Source organism: Rhyacophila brunnea, unplaced genomic scaffold (genome assembly GCF_057557595.1).
Source record: "Rhyacophila brunnea isolate RB1 unplaced genomic scaffold, BYU_Rbru_1.0 scaffold_23, whole genome shotgun sequence".
In the NCBI taxonomy this organism is placed as follows: Eukaryota; Metazoa; Arthropoda; class Insecta; order Trichoptera; family Rhyacophilidae; genus Rhyacophila; species Rhyacophila brunnea.
In genome coordinates, this window is record NW_028232893.1 from 827,653 (window position 1) to 842,117 (window position 14,465).

The 14,465-nt window shown below is 34.6% G+C and overlaps 1 protein-coding gene across 2 annotated transcripts in view; it reads right to left on the minus strand.

Moving 5' to 3' along the window:
* Positions 1-1,150: 1,150 nt before the first annotated feature.
* LOC147069312 (pfs47 receptor-like) overlaps positions 1,151-14,465 on the minus strand; it is a 33,572-nt gene continuing 20,257 nt past the window's right edge. Inside the window, exons 1-4 of one of the 2 annotated variants that reach the window (XM_085950475.1) lie at positions 10,024-10,385; positions 6,973-9,803; positions 4,941-5,134; positions 1,151-2,675 (exon numbers count right to left, since the gene is read on the minus strand). In XM_085950475.1, the coding sequence (XP_085806601.1) occupies positions 2,412-2,675; positions 4,941-5,134; positions 6,973-7,015 (501 nt within the window). In that variant the 5' untranslated portion in view covers positions 7,016-9,803; positions 10,024-10,385 and the 3' untranslated portion in view covers positions 1,151-2,411. Of the gene's footprint in view, positions 2,676-4,940; positions 5,135-6,972; positions 9,804-10,023; positions 10,386-14,465 lie in introns of those variants that run through there. The other variant, XM_085950474.1, reaches the window with a different exon arrangement.

Genomic DNA, 14,465 nt, shown 5'->3' on the forward strand with positions numbered 1-14,465 from the left:
CCTGCTCAACTACGTTAATATTTTATTCATGAGGAAAGGCCTTCGTCCGTTAAGATAAATTTTAAGTGTAAATGATGATGGATGAAAGAGATAATTTTAATACTAAATATAATATAAAAAATATAGGATTCAAATATTGTAAATTTTGCGGTAAAATCTTCGCGCGCCGGCGTCAGGGTCAGGCTCCTGATTCGCCGAATCCAAAGATCATCCGATCAGATTTGGCTAATCACGAGAGCTCTTTAGTAAGTTGGCGTGGGTTCGGAGGAATTTCAAAAAAAGGGAACCCCAAAAAAAAAAAAAGTAGTGAGCGTCCGGTTTACAAACCATACGGACCTGACGACGGCAACTGTAAAAGTACAAATATAAATTTGTGAAACCAAAATTCAAAAATATAAGACAAGACCACGTTACGAGCACGAAAGACCTTGTTTTATTTCTATTCCAATCGTTGTGAATTGTGAATGAATGAATTGTGAATGTCAATTGTGAATCCAGGGTTCGAATGACACCCGAGCTAGCCCCTGGAACCCTGGATATCTCAAAATCCACTAATATGTACATACATATACACATATACATTCGTACGCATACATTTTTTACATTGGTACACACATACATACATGTAATTTTTTAATTTAATTTCGGGTCACAAAAAACGACTCAAATGAAATAGTACAAAACTTAAATCCATTAGAATATAGATAATAGGAATGCCCTAGAGCAGCGTTTTCCAACCTTTTTTGGCTCGCGTACCACTAAGCGCGTACTCGCGTACTGACTCGCGTCACGCTTAATTGTACCACTTCAGAAAAATGATTGTATTTCGAGAAATTTGTTATTCTATTTTCATTATAAATTTTAATTTCCCAGAACTCAATTTATTTAAGTTTAAAAAAAATACCAAAGTTTTATTTTTTCTGATAAAAATGAGACATTTGAACTTTAGATATCGCAATGTTTTTTTTTTTTGCCCAAAACCAGGACATTTTTTTTTTTATTAAAAAAAAATTACATAAAATTAAATAAAATTATTTGTATAAAAAAAATGAAATGTGCCGCAGGCAATTTTTTTCCAAAAATTACCGATATTTATAGAAAATATATATATAAAATTAATTAAACACGGTAAATGTAAAAATTCTTCTGATGAAAACGAGACAATTCACACTTGCATTTTTACAAATCTACAGCAATGACGCAGGTGAAATTTTTGTTTTAAATATGATAATATTAATGAAATTGTGTTTAAAAATATTTTTATTACCGAAATTTTCTATTTATTATCGAAAATAATAGTTATGAAAGTGTTGCTTAAGATTATAATACATTGTTATCAAGTTATAAGTTTAATTTTTAAACAAATTTTACGAAAAAATAAGCACAATAATATAAGCAAAATAAATTTAATGAGATCCTTGTGCTTGTTTCGAAGAACATAATTTTTTGAAATTTGGTTCAAAAGATGCGACATCTCAAGTTACTGATAGCTAACGCGCTAAATTTAAAAGTGCACTCCAAAAATACGATATTGATTGTTGGATTTTCGATCATCGACGATACATATTAACAACTTTACTGTATATTATTAATTAAAATTATGAATTATGGAACAAATACAATAGTTTAAATGATAATTTTATGACTGATTTTTTTTAACTTTTTATGTCTGCCATTACTGATTATTTTTCGCGTACCACCAACCATCCACTCGCGTACCACAGGTTGGGAACCGCTGCCCTAGAGGGATGGAGTTACACATTATGCAGTCTATGAATTGTATTAATGAAGCCACCTGTGTAACACAGCAATGGCGAAGGGTGGAGGTAGGATGTTAAGATCCGATCTATTATGACTTGGCTTACGCAGGGCTTCATTGACTTAAACTAACCAGCACCATCTGCATCATGTATTCATAGTTTAATGAAAACAAATGATATTAATACTATCGACCGACGGTACTTGATGGAGATTGAATTTAAATTCTAATGGATTTAAGTTTGGCACTATTCCATTTGAGTCATCTTTCGCAACCCAGGTTTCGCACTTCGGCATCTTCAGGCTCTATGTGCACTCACGAACAGGTGAATACATAATGTGTCATTGTGTATTTACCTGCTGGCGAATGCACATAGTGCCTGAAGATGCCGAAAGCCGAATCTTGGGTCGCAAGAAACGACTCAAATGGAATAGTACAAAACTTAAATCCTTTAGAATTGAAAACAAATAAGGATGCACTGACAAAATTTAGTGTGCACTATTTATGTCAGATTTGAACGGCCTACCTCCACCCTTCGCCACTGTAACACTTTCATCTCTCTCCTATTATATCATATGAGACAAAATATGAACTAATTACCTACCCATTGTTTAATATTATTTTGTCTACACTCTACCAACTTGTGAAGATACTAAATAAATTGATTTCCGTATTGTATAGTCATACTGGTGTCAACCAATATTTCGTATTCTTTAAATGCTATCTCAATACCGTTGTATGGGATAAAGCATACCCCAAATTTCGGCTGGACTTTGCCGATGATCATTGAACCGTTGTAAAAGACTCTACCGGCGAAAAGCATATCGCCATCTTCAGACATTCCTGCTGTTAACGCACCAAAAGGTATTCTTGATTCACTTGTTGGGACCCATCCGGCGGTGTTGCCGCAAAGCACCTGAAAATTTGATTATGTTTATTTGTACCAGTGATATCCCTCGTGCGGGGAGGGTCGGTTTGGAGGGAACAATTAGGTAAAAATATCGCACCGTGAGTGTAAAACCAATGCATCTGTAAATTTTTCGAAATTAAATCCAAAACAATTGCAAAAGTCGTGAACCTGATAATGTAAAAGTAAAATAACTGAAAGATCATGCAACATAATTAACCAAATATTATGGTTTTTTTTTAGAAACTATTTCTCTTCACAAAACGAAGACTTCAAACACTAATATATCCAAAATATGTCTTTTGTAGATGCCTTGGTTTTACACTCACGGTGCGATATTATGGTATTGAGGTGAATCATGCGTTTTTTAAGGAGAGAAAAATTAAGGGAATAATACGAATAATAAAACATTTGAGAGAAGATTTTGTGGAGATGACATAATTTTAGCAATATTTGTAAGTGTGTAGGTATATCAGAATTTTAATAAATAAGAATGTTTGGATACCTACATCCATTGCAGAAATAGTGAAATGCAAAGGTAATGAAATTAGGTAGGTAGCTACAGATATTAATGGCGGACAATTTTGGTCTAATTATCGTTGACATTTTTTGCTTACTGATTAACATATTTCTTCGAATTTACCCGTTTGGATCTTAATATGTGCCATCTGGGTAGAGGTTCCTTGAGAATTTTGAAAATGCATCAAGAGTTCCGCCAACCAATTAGACCAATGCTATTTTGAAAACTTTTGTACTAAATTAATGTTTTGTACCTCAAATTTGATTTAATAGTCATCCCGCCTGACTACGACTATAATAAATTAAATATTATTCTTCTTCTTTCCCGGCACTACATCCCGGAGCGGGATTTGGCCTCCTCTACAATTGTCCTCCACACGCTCCTTTCCCTGGCTGCTCCTCTCCAGTCTCCAGCCCTCCCCATCTTTCTCCAGTCCTCTTCGATACAGTCAGCCCACCTCTTCTTTGGTCTGCCCCTAGACCGTTTCCACTGTGGGATCCACTTGGTCATGATTTTTGGCGTCCTGTGCTCAGGCATTCTCTCAACGTGTCCAGCCCACCTTAGTCTTTGGGATCGACAGAATTTCACCACCGTTTCATGTTTTATTAACTCTTCTAACTCGTGGTTCATTTTTATCCTGTAACTTCCATTTTCCAATGTGGGCCTGAAAATTCTCCTGAGGATCTTTCTTTCGAATATGGCCAGTTTATGTTCCTCCCTTCGAATGAGGCACCATGTCTCACAGCCATAGGTAGCTACTGGTCGAATAACTGTTTTGTAGATAAGCAGTTTGCTATTCTTGCTTAGGATTTTCGAACTCAGTAGACCCTTACAGGCGTAGAAGCACTTATTAGCAGCTATGAGTCGTATGTTCACCTCTTCTGTTGTTTTATTGAGTGTGTTTAGGTTAGAGCCCAGGTACGTGAAGCTCTGAACCTCTTCCCATACCTGCTGCTCCACACAGATATTTCGAGGTGGACCCTGCTCTCGCGTGGATACCATGTATTTTGTTTTGCAGGCATTTATTTCTAATCCAAGCTTTTCCGCTTCCTTTTTCAATGTTGTGGCATGGTCGATCAGTCTTTGTTTGGATCGGCTAGTTATGACTATGTCGAATATTAAATATTATAGATTTCCTAAAAATACTTTTAATACTAAATGTATAGTGATATTTGAAAAATATATTAATATTAATAATATGAAGCTGTTTTGTATTCGATACGTCGTTTTGATACTCCCAGTTGATACAATGCTGACACCATAGATAATATGAGTGACACCGGGTATCGATACACAAAATCTTTCGATGTAACAATCACAGTCCACAAGACACGAGGAAAAGTGATGTCAGATTCTACCGCCATGCGGCACTCGAGTTAATTTGGTGTGACCACTGAGAAATCATTATTCCCCAAATTTCCATTTTTTTAATTAAAAAAAAAAATCTATAAAACTTTGCATTATTAAAAATATTGGTGGCATATCTGAGAGAGCTTATTGCACTACATTTTATTGATACGAAATAACCATAAAATAGTATAACCATATAATTTTGTATAATTTTAATACAATATATTATATAATTCACAAATGAGTCTATGAGCGCACGAAAAGGTGATCAAGGGCACAGAGTTGGGAATCTCTTTGCTAAATGCTTAAAAGTAATTCTGCAGTTAGTACAGTGGATAACATCAATACGAGTACCTTGCCTTAATATGCAGACATATTAAATTTAGAGACATAAAAACACCAACCTTGAAAATATTTTTAGTGTGTTCCTTAGTGCCCCATGCAATCTTGCATATTCTGGTGGATAGATCGACTTCACCCGGGGTGAAGGAACCATTATGAGGTGCTTGGCCAACACCCAGATTCCTTCCATTCTCATCTACAAAAATAACGGCCCCTACCGGTATTAATCCATTGTTGATGGGTTCCCATGTCAAACCTAGCAAATGTGAAAAATGTGTTTTTTTTTAATATATATTTGATACATTCATTGCTTCATTTTAACCGTTGGTTCACAAATTCATTTGTAGTGATTATGTATAAATACCATAAATTAAATGCAATATAATACTTATGTACTATGTTTAATACATCAGTGGGTCTATTCTAACACAAGGCAGCTATCGATGGTAGTTTATCATATTTATGTATTATGGTTAATTGTTACAATAAGTTAACCATCTAAACTGTCAAAAGGTGCTATATTTTAACAGCCCTCTCTCTCGGCTGTGTTAATTTTTAAAGCGAGATAGACAGCTGTGACAGTTTAGACGACTAACTTATTGTAACAATTATAATACTCAATACATAAATATGATAAACTACCGTCGATAGCAGCTTTATGTATAAAATAGACCCGTTGTCCCGAATAGTCGTTGATTGCTCTTGTTGACAGCGAACAAGCAAACCAATCTAAAGAGGTAACGTTATCACTGTTTTGGATATATGATACACTTGAGGTATCCAAGAAACCGGAAGAGACATTTTACACATTAAGAGGCTAAGTGCATGAACGATGAATTAATTGGAGAGTAGTATGAACAGTAATTCTTATGGTTTGAAAATGAGCCTCAAGAAAACAAAACTATTACTAGTATCAAAAGCAGCGACACCAGACACCAACACAAATTTTGTCATTAACAGCGAACCAATCGAACGTGTGACCCATTATAAATATTTAGGTACATGGGTCAATGAGAAATGGGACCAGTCTCAGGAAATAAAAACTAGAATTGAGATCGAAAGAAGCGCCTTTCTCAAAATGAGACGCCTCCTTAGCAATCGAGATCTTAACCTAGGTCTGAGACTGCGTATGGTACGTTGTTATGTACTCTCAATTCTTTTCTATGGTATGGAAGTATGGACGCTAAACCAAGAGATGTCACGGAGACTTGAAGCTTTCGAGATGTAGCTGTATAGACGCATCCTCAAAATTCCTTGACTGACCGGGTGACAAATGTTGAAGTTCTCAATCGAATGCGGAAGGACCGAGAAATTCTACGTAGTATCAAAACCAGGAAACTACAATACCTCGGCCACATTATCAGAGGACAAAAATACAGCATTCCCCAACTTGTTATTCAAGGAAAGATCAATGGGAAGCGTAGCAGAGGACGGCGCCGCATTTCATGGCTTAAGAACCTCCGTGATTGGTACGAGTGCAGCTCCACCGAACTGTTCCGGGTAGCAGACGATAAAGATAATATCGCCTTGATGGTGGCCGACCTCCGCTAGGGGATGGCACAATAAGAAGAAGAATGAACAGTTTTAATGACCATCATGATCACCTAATTGAAATATGCCAAGAACAACAATTTTGCACCATTATGTTACTCCTGAGAAGAGTCTTCCCTAAAAATAGATTGCTTCTTCGTCGGTCATGTCCGCCCCTTAGCTAAAGCATATCGACACCACACGGTGCCTCCAAGAATCCCTATCGCTTGCCAGTGTTCTTGTATCGTTCCAGGTCATATCAGCATCCTGAAGCTCCGCAGTATACACTCTATAGGTAGTATTTAGCAGGCTTTCGGAACGCCGGAATCCGGTTGGCATGAAGAACAGGCAAGCCAAGTAGAGGTTCTCTTCCGGCATCCGCAGCATGTGGCTGAGCCAGGTCCAACGTCGCATCCATAGCACGATCGAGTTAGTAGCTGAATTGTTCCGTGTATTTGGTATTTAAAGTCAGTCGTTGTTCACAATGGTCAACGTGGATCTTTGTAATTAAACCTTTAGTACATTTCACCAAAATTCTCTTAAAAATTTTAAGATTTTTCTTACGTGGTGTAACCTGAATATTGTTGTCATCATTACTCTCGCCCATTAGCCTTTTGATCTCCTTATTGTTTACTACCAACCGGATGAAGCGATCTAAAATATCCAAGCAGAATAGACAAAAATTATTATTCAAAGACTGTTAAAACTGATAATGCTTTCAATTCCAAGACGATAGATACCCTCTATATCGGATTAAATAAATTCTTAAAAATCTAATGTAAAATATCCTATTTGGTTGATTATATTAAAATTATTATTAATGAATACTATAAGTTTTTTAAAAATTAAAATACAGATAGTTATAGATACAGATTATTCCTGCGTTGGCAAGTATAATTTTCCAATTTGGTCCTTATGTGCGATGACTTTTATGAGCATACTATACTGCGATTGATATATTTTTATATCTTTCTTCTGATATATTATACTACGTATATCGTCGGTGTTTTGTAAAAAGGGCGAATCAACCATTTTAGCGAAATCGAGATTTTAATGAAAATACAATATGTACCCCACTAACTTTGTTGTGTAAAAACAGCGAATTTTTATCTCCACAGGAAAGTACTTAAAAACGATAATCGACTGAAATTAAATTAATTAAAATTACGAAATAAAAAGCAAATGTGACATATTAGGCCTTTTAAAATATTATATAATAATTCCTATTATAATGACAGTATTCTTTCTAAGCTTTGTTATAAACTTGTTAGATATTTACAATCATCTACAGGTAAAAAACAAATAAACGTCAAAAGTTAAACATCCTCCTCCTGTAAAGTAGCATTTTGGTTAATTCGCCCTTTTTACAAAACACCGTCGATAATAATGTATATTTCATAATTAAAATTAATACATAATCAGAAAGAATAATGTGTATATCAGTGGCGAAGGGTGGAATTAGGCTATTAAGATCTGACATAAATAGTGCACACTAAATTTTGTCAATCTAATGTACCTATTTGTTTTCATTCAACTAGGATTACAATGTGTAGATGGTTTTTGTTAGTTTTTAAAATTCAATCAAACCTTGTCTATTCCAAGTCATAGCAGATAATAGTCAAAAAATATTCATTTATCAATAAAATATCTTAAATTATAGCATTATAATAAATATAGATTCGATCGTGATCTCATTGAACTCAAAAACATGTGGTTTTTGTTTATAACGCTATTAATTTAAAAAATTGGTTATCACTTAGTATTTATTTACCACATAATTATAGATACTGTTTCTACGTGTTTCTCTGGCTTGGTAAGCTTATACAAGGGTACATATTATTACTATTTAAAGAAGATGCCACACCCAAAACGCTCTCAAAGTAATTGGATTTTTTATTGTATTTTATTGGTCTGTTATCGCGTATTAAATTTATCCTCTATCTTTTCTGGTCCGTTGGAGAAGCCAATTTCAAGATATAAATTAATCGAAAAGTGTTCGGTTTTGCTGACATTAAACGTTTCACACATTAAAAATGCTGACGTAATTTACCGTTTATTGCGATCAGAGACGACAGATTGGACATTGGACTTTACTAAAAAGATGGAATCCGTGACGTTTTCAAACATAGCCTTTTGCCCCGATTACAATTGTTAGGATTATGGTGTATTTCAATTGCATCCTATACAAAACATGACAAGTACCTCATGTCTTATGCCTAAATCTCACGAATGAAGTCAGATTTGCGGCTTGTCTCTATGAAGTGTTTGGCATTTGTTGACATTGTGTAATGTTTTAGCCGATATGTCCTCTCATGTTCACTTACAAGTCAATAATATATACTTATCTGGATATCACCATCATCAGTTCATGATGTTGAATAGTCTTGTTTAAGTATGTAAGTATCCGTTTGCTTGAATAGCTTCAAATATGTAAGAGATAGTAATGTCGAGGCTTGAACGACATATGTTATTTGTTTATTGGAACTACCGCCATTGATAATTTAGTCTTTTTGTATAGTCACCAAAGCAGTCTAATTATTATCATGTTAATAATATTATATTTTCACTTACATCCTACAGTTATGTACTGTGCATATTCCATCGTCGGAGCTTTCACGAAACGATAAGTGAACCGTATACTGAACTGAATAAAACCAGTGTTGTTATTAGTGTGAACGTGAGTTGGTAAAATTGATTTTACATGGGACCAAAATTATTAGGGTTACCCACTATAACGTACCTACATCAAATCCAGTATTTCCCAAACTTTTTGTATTTCTTCCACCTCATTTCTAGAAACTCATCTCCAGTGTCCCTCCTCCGTTTTGTAGCTTCGATAGAATTATCAGTGACATTCTTTGGCAAAGTACCACCTTAAACCCTTAATTGCATGGTGTTGACTCTCGGACACAAAATGTACCTGTTATTTTTAATTTTTTTGTGTGAATGAAATTTTATTTAAAAACTTACTGTTCTCTGTAGTGAACAAAGTGTGATGAAAGATAGTTATAGTTTTTATTCACAGGTGCCACTGTTAATTTATAACAATATTAAAAATTGAATGTGATCAGCGATTACAAAAGGCGAGTATCGACCGCTAAAGTGACAAAGTAATAGTGTTTATTACATACATTTTGTATTGAGGTATTATAATTGTAACAATCAGTTAGCTGTCTAAAAAGTCAAAACTGTCTCTCTCTCTCTCGCTCTCAATTTTAGCACAGCAAAGAGAGGTGCCGTTAAAATATAGCACTTATTGCAACAATTACAATCAACTTATTGTAATTGTTACAATAAGTGCTATTAATTCGATACAAACCTACCCTACCCTAGCGGCTGAAAGCAGCCTTGTTTATAGAATAGACCCGCAGTTAGAAAAGTAATATATGAGGCGTCTAATTCCAAAAAGCGATAAATCCACATTTGGTCAAAATCGAGAAAAAAATACGCACGTATTCTTTGTATAATTTTACACAATATGTATTGATCTATAAATTCCAAAACACGACATAACCCTACGAAAAAAAATATTTTAAGTCTGAAATAAGTCTCGATTTATTACAAAAAGCGCCATGTTTGTGTTTCATAATATTTAAAGCTTGGTTGATTTCGCACGTGTTTAAATCAACCAATAAGGGAACGTTCAATAATGAAAATGGCGTCTCCCATGCTGTAGCATCTGGTAAACTCATGACAGTGCCACGGAAATATGTGCCTTATGCGGAATAAATTTTAAAGTGAGGTACAAACAGCGCCACGTCCAATTTTATTTTGCCTATATTTATTACATTTAAGAGTTTATCGGCTGAAACAAATTGCCATTTGGTTCTAATTTCGACATAGAATACAACAGAAAAAATAATAATTGAAGCTTGAAACATAAAAACGTTGTTTCCTGAAAATATTGAATTGTGGACTTGTCGCTTTTTGTAATTAGACGCCTCATATAGGCAAATCGAAGAGTTGCCATCGTGCATTTAAGGGTTAAGCAGTTAAATTTTAAATGTGAAGCAAATTCATTGATATATAAAAATATTTTATTTTTAGCAATCCTATTCTATTTGGTTATTAAAAATTTTAACAATGTGTAATGACTAGCCTTAGGATTCTTAGGTATTTAAATTTTTTTTTTTGAGTGGCCCCACAACCAAATAACAAAAATATCTATCTGTTTCAGACAATTTCGAAATATTTAAGCCCTATTTGTTAGCACCTATTTTAAAATATTTTTGGATAATTACATATTTTTAGATACTCTAGGTTTAACCACATATTTTCACATAAACACAAAATTTCAATGTTCCTGGACCAATTAAATAGTGTTTTAAATAAAAATAGTGGACTTCAAACGCTGCAGAATATTAAAGCTGTTTTGGAAAATCCATCAGACTCCTCAGATGTTTAAATTTTTTCTACTTCAGTGGGTCCATTCTATACTTATCGACCGCTAAAGTGAATGGCGAAGACAATTGGCGTCAATTTCGCGCCGCTGTTACAGGGTGCAGTACATGGTGAAAATCAAACATTTTTAATCATGTTTTGATTTTTTTCAAGTTGAAATTACTTTATAATAGATGTAGCTATCACTTTATGATGTTAGTTATTTATAATCATATATATTTTTGAAGAATTATTTGATTTATAAAATTTATTGTTATTTAAATTTGTCAAAATATTGATCATTTTGGTAGGTATGAGGTGTTTGAATGAGTAAAAAGCATATAATGGCCCTCCATCTTCTAAATATCTTGAAAAGTATTATATACAGCTCCAGTTTTAGTATATCTTTATTTTATCATTTAGGGGAAAGTTGGTCAAGTCTTAAGCCTTAAGGGAAACTCGCTGTAATTCCTACCGTTTCGGAATTAAAATGCAAGTCTTCACATTATTTCATACTTTATTGTGTTTTTTTATTGATTTCAATCATAATCATCATCAGCCGGGGTCAATCCAATGCTGGATGAAGGCCTCCCCAAGCTTCTTCCAACTCTCTCAGTCCTGTGTCGTTCGCTGCCACGTATTTCCGCCGAACTTTACCAGTTCGTCAATCCAGTGGCTTTTAGGGCGACCCTGTGGCCATTTCGTGCCCCTTGTGTACTTGCATTTGTCCAGCGGCCGTCCTTTCGGCAAGCAATGTGCCCCACCAATCATATGTCATATGACAATCATAATAAAAACATAAAATTTCGTTTACACGTCGTGTATTTAGTTGATTCCTAAACATTTTCCCAAGAAAAGACTGTACTACGATTCCAATAGTTAAAGATTGGAAGAATGCGCTGATTAGGTCATGTACATTGTATGAATGACCATGTATCCAATGGAGTGCAGAAGAAGCTAGCTAAAATCATAGGATAGATGGAGAAATTAATGACTGTCATATTCTTGGGGTACCAAATATAAATAATAGCAAGGTTGACACACTTTATAATGGAATCATTCTACAGTGGCACCATGGGCGATTCATAGGTGAGTGGTATTGTTTGCTACAATACCTATGTCAATGCAAGCAAACAACTCTAATACAAATGGTCTTTGCTGTACCCACAATGTGCCACTGTAGAATGATTCCAGCATACTTAACGTGGAAATATACATAAAACTCAGAAGACGTACTAAAAAAATGTGTTGTTTATGTAATTTCTACAGGCGGGCTACCAGAATGCGTTGATTAAATATAATTAATTGACACAATAAGTATACTTAATTATATTATTTAATCACTACGTCATTCAGAAATTTGATTTGTTTGCTTTTTTATAGCTATTAATTATTGTTGGCGCTTTTCACAATTTTTATTTTGTTATTAAGGCAAAGATAATTTATTATAATAAAATCTCATAAAAAAAATATATTTAAAATAATCAATACTATGGTTAACTTTCTACCATCTTTCACATTTCTTGGTGCTCCCTAGTTTGAGAATCTGTTTCAATTGTTGTTTAATTTAATTTTTTTGTCGTACTTATTCCACTTTTAATAAAAATATATAAATATCTAATATAAATAAATTAAACAACGATACAATGCAGTTCCACCATGAATTGACAGTTAACAAAATAAAAAAAATCTGTTTCAATGTTGTATTACGTGAAAAAATATCGCTTGACGGTACCGATGTTTTATTTATACATTTCTTTTAGTAGCCATAAACGAACCATAGATATTAACGAAAATCTATTTTAAAGACTTTTTAGGTAGGTTCCTATCTAGTTCAAAAAAATAGACAGGAATTGGTTTGTAATGGTCGTTTCAGTCTGTATTACTAAAAGTTTTACACAAGATGGCAATCGTCACGGCCTCAGTTTGTTTGAAATAACAGCTAGTGAGCCGACGTCGTGTGATAAACAGATGGCATGTTTATTGTCTTAACCTACGCTCTGAGAGTAAAGTGATCTTAAACAGATTCAAAATAAAATTTAAATCAGTATGTCGTAAACCAACAAACGAATAAGAGTGCATCATAAACTGTCAAAAACAAACGCGTGTGTTGATAGAACGCCGGGAAAAGTTCAGTAGTAAACTAATTTTTGTATACAAATGTATGAAGTAGGTAGATTGCACAACTCTGGAAGGTGGCAAAGAATATGAATAAACGTCAGAATATTAAAATATTAAACAATATATTTGCACTTGAGTTGACAATTCCCTGATACACGACTTAATGCGTAGTTGAATAACGATTCTATTCAACGCTTGCATTCTGACAGTCTTCGAGAACAGATGTTTGCGACAGACTCTGGGTGTGCTGTGGAGGCGACGTTGGACTTCACTCAGCCACGAGCTATGGATGCCAGAAGAGAACCTCAACCTGGCTTCCCTGTTCGTCAAGCCAACCGGATTGCGACGTCCAGGAAGGCCGCTAAATATAGAGTGTATACGGCGGAGCTACGGGATGCTAGTACGACCTGGAACGACGCAAGAAGACTGGCGAGCGATAGGGATTCTTGATTGCGTCGTGTGGTGTCCATATGCTCAAGCTAAGGGGTGAACATAGCCGAAAAAGAATAATAACTGCAGCACAAAAATTCTTTTAAAAAAGAAACAAATATCATCGCAGTCTAACGGCATAGCCTAATAGTGTCATAAAAGTTTTTTGCTAAAATGTAATTCTTGGATCGACAATAGATCTTAGAGGTGGGTCTGCAGGGTATTAACTGGACGGGTACCAGTAAGTGCTAACGTTTTCCTTGTCTTAAAAACAATATAATATTATTATGTAAGTATGTAATAATTTAGAAAGTTAAGAAATATGTAGGAAAATAAGATTACCGTCAGTGACGTCTCGTAAGGGTAGTCAGGTCATGCGTTGCATAGGGGTGACACATTATAAATGGTGGCGAATGAAGGAACGAATACAAATATCACAACTTTTGAAAGCAGTGGCGGTTTATCATGAAGCAGATGATGTTGTAGCTTCATTAGAAAGAATCAACATTTTAAGGCTATACCTCAGCTGAGGTGTGGTCTAAAAAGATCGTGACTAGGCGATGCGCGGATTGTGCAAATGACGCGAGCCGAACGAAATATAATTTGTCATAAAAATTCAACATGCATCCTTTTAATGTTATGTTTATTATTATATTTGTAATAATAACAGTATATTCATTGACATGTTTTCTTTTTCAAGTACATGCGGAACGTTTTTTAGTCTTCTTCACACGATTTATGAATATATTCATACGACTCCATCACAAAAGAAATTGTTGTGTGAACAAGTCAACTATCCATCTCCGAATGGCAACGCGGCCAAAATTTCGTTCATAATTGAAAATGTTTGTTCACATATTATAATGTATAAGTATGTTAATCCAAAAATAACCAACATACTTCGAGCAGAATCTTTAAGTTGTACGAATTTGTCCGAATTAAGAGCGTTGTAAAATTTGCAGATTTCTTCTCGACGGTGCAATTCATGTACATTCAAATATTACTTTTACAAAGGCTTTAAAGTGTAGAAAAAAAGTTAACTCTTTTCAGAAATACGATTAAAACTCGCTCACAGAAATACTTGGCGGGCCGCAGTTTGCCCAGGCCTGGGTTAGTAGATACCTAAC